General features: G+C 48.7%; 1 protein-coding gene across 1 annotated transcript in view; it reads right to left on the bottom strand.

Annotated features, from left to right (window-relative positions):
• LOC102673816 (discoidin domain-containing receptor 2-like) overlaps window positions 1-2,876 on the bottom strand; it is a 123,829-nt gene that overhangs the window by 3,328 nt on the left and 117,625 nt on the right. Inside the window, exon 6 of the mRNA XM_006618675.2 lies at window positions 2,713-2,876. This exon is cut by the window's right edge and continues 8 nt beyond it. Within this exon, the coding sequence (XP_006618738.1) occupies window positions 2,713-2,876 (164 nt within the window). The remainder of the gene's footprint in view (window positions 1-2,712) is intronic.

Genomic DNA, 2,876 nt, shown 5'->3' with positions numbered 1-2,876 from the left:
GACGACAGAGAGATACGGAGAGGGAGGAAAGTAGAAGAACAGGGGGGGATGAAGGGGGGAGAAGAGTAGAATACCGCGAAGGGCTTGGAAATGGAGATTACAAAGCTGAGATTATCTAACTCTCTTAGCCCCAAAGACGAACGCAGCAACGACGACGAGGATGCGTATGGATTTTCAAGGGAGTTCACCGTTCAACCAGCTCGTCGACGAACAGCCACGGCGGCTAAGATAGGGAGGGAGTGTGAGGAAGCCGAAGAAGACGAGCGTGGCGGCCACGAAACCGTGCGCAACCCGACTAAGGATGTATTCGAGGAACGCGAGAGAATGGAAGATGGACGAAGAGAGAGAAACTGGCGATGCTTTGAAGTGCTGTCTTTCAGAAGACGTGTCCTATCCGCGCGAGCGGGCGCTTGTTAATAGAAGGAGACGTTTAGGGGCGGTTGCTACCATCTCTCACCCCTTGCTCGCCCTCATACCTCGAGCGGTAGACTGCCGACTTGCCAGACTGTCGGTATTGTATTTGAATACGTGGCGTATCTGCTCTCCGGCTCGTTGCTCGCTCGTTCCATTGTGCGTACGAGAGAGAAAGAACAACCACCTCGATCGTCCCCCCTCGCCGTTTCTCAACTTTCCCTTCCCTTCGCCGTCTTCTTCCTTCTCTCTCTTTCTCTCTTTCGAAGAAGAAGAAGAAGAAGAAGAAGATTCCCTTCCTCGTTCGTGGCGATGCACCAGCAGCGTTTCTGCCGCCTTTGCCTTTCTTCGCCACCTCTTCGTGCCCTCCTCGTCGCGAGCGCGCGCACAATCGAGCCTCGAAGCCGGGTAATGAGGCGCTCCATTCAAATAAATCTTGATACCGGTAAGAAGAGCGTTTCGAGGCCTATTCCGTCGAGGCTCGGCCATCAACGGAAAACTTCCATTTTCGTGTCGGTTCGATCGTTGTCGTCGAGAGCGGAGAAGAGAGCACGCGAGGTATCACAGTTCTTTAGCCCCCTCCTCCCTAGGCGATTATCCTCTTTGTTCGAGCGTTTCGAGCGATCAAACTTGGGAATCCGAGTCAAAGGAGGACCTTCGTTTTAACCTTTCTCCATTTCCCTTCGAATCTCTGTCCCTTCGACCTCGCTTTTTCGGAGACACCCCTCTCGATCGCCAAGAGGCCTGAGGCCTGAGGTAATGACGAGGGTGGTCTCCTCCATAGGAATAAATCTCGATACGGAGGACAGCAAGGTTGTTACACAGAAATTCGGCTCCACGAGAAATTCAATTGTCACCCGTTGGTCCGCCACTGTTGTTACCACCCTGTGTGTAAATTCGCGCTCCTCCTCGTTCCCTCTTTCTCCTCTCATCCTCCACCGACTGATCCAACACCAGGGCCAAGCGTTGTCGCGCCTCGTTACCCCATCCTACATCCGACCTTGACTCGAACGTGAAAACTGGATTTCACGCCTCTCGTCTTTTTATCCCTCTCGCCGCGTTTCCTCTTTAAGACGAGGTTTTAAAGCAGGCGCTAGATCTTGCCGCGTATTCCGTCGCGATTGTCTATCCATCTACCCTCCTTTCCTTTCTCGTCCTCGTCCTCATTTTCTCTCATCCGTCCTCGACTCCTGCTCCTCCTCCTCCTATTCCAGTGGTCGTCTAGTTTTCATCGCTATTTTTTCTTTTCNTTTTTTTCGTGCACCCTTTCTGTATCGCAGTCCTGCCGAGTCACCGCCGCGGGCCCTTCCAATTTCCTCCCTGTCGTGCTCGTATCTATCTATCTATCTATCTATCTATCTCTGTTCCTCTTTTTTCACGCGTTTTCGCGGATATTCGGTGAACGATCATAGAGGAAATTTGAAAATAACGCGGCCGGGCTTGCGTTCAAAGAGATGGCCGGTAAGGGGATTACGGGATGGAAATTCGCAGGGTAGGAGATATATCGAGAACGAATTAAAATATTAAAATTTAAAGCGGATGGATCGAAACGGAGTTCCCTTTCTTCTGCTTCTTCTTCCATGTTATTTTTATTCTTTTTGAAAGAGAGAGAATGTAGGATTTATTACACGGGATTGTTTGACGAAATAACGAGGAATATCACGTGATATGAAAGCGCTACCGGCGCGAGCCAACAGTCGACGAGGAGCGTGACTTTCGCTCTGCATGTTGTAGAACGTTGTAAATACGTGACTGTTCTCCGGGCCAAAAATCTGGCCGGAGGGTTTGTTCGTGGGGATACGAAGATCACGACCCGCAAACGTTGGGGAAGGCTCTGGTTTCCCTTACCGTCTCTTCCTTTTGCCTTCCGAGAGACGTCGAAATCACGACACCGCTGCGATCAACCTTCACCACGGTTAACGCGCCCTCAAAAATCGTCCGATTCGATCGATAAATTCGTTTCACTCGAATTTATAGTATGTGTATCTTCGCTATAAATATCACTCGGATCATACCTTTCGTACAATTAATTTAATTTTTATTATAGATAGAAACCAATCTGACTTACGTCGATTTGAACTCAAATCATGTAAGATTTTAAGAGTCGAACAGACTCAAAAAACTACTGCATTTAAACGTACTGGAATTATTTAATTTCGAATAATTGATTTTCGTAGTTAATTTTGAAATAAATACTAGCAATCTCGAGTAATCGATAATTATCTTCTTGATATTTCTATCTCTGACGCGAATGAAAGTAAAATTATTCATTTCACAGATCCCGCCACAAAAATTGCTTACCTGGACATCCTTGGTGAACTGATTGTTGCAGAATATGTGCACGGCCGAGAACTCCCTCACGTGGTCGAACTCGAACTTGATCTCGAGCGGATGGCCTGACCTGGTGTCGTTCCTCCACCCGACCCATCCCTGACCCCTGTCGTAATCGTAGTAGCTCATCTTGA

The sequence above is a fragment of the Apis dorsata genome, unplaced genomic scaffold, assembly GCF_000469605.1.
Source record: "Apis dorsata unplaced genomic scaffold, Apis dorsata 1.3 scaffold_365, whole genome shotgun sequence".
NCBI classification, from domain to species: Eukaryota; Metazoa; Arthropoda; class Insecta; order Hymenoptera; family Apidae; genus Apis; species Apis dorsata.
Note: the sequence above shows the minus strand (reverse complement) of the source record. Positions and strands in the feature narration are given on the sequence as shown.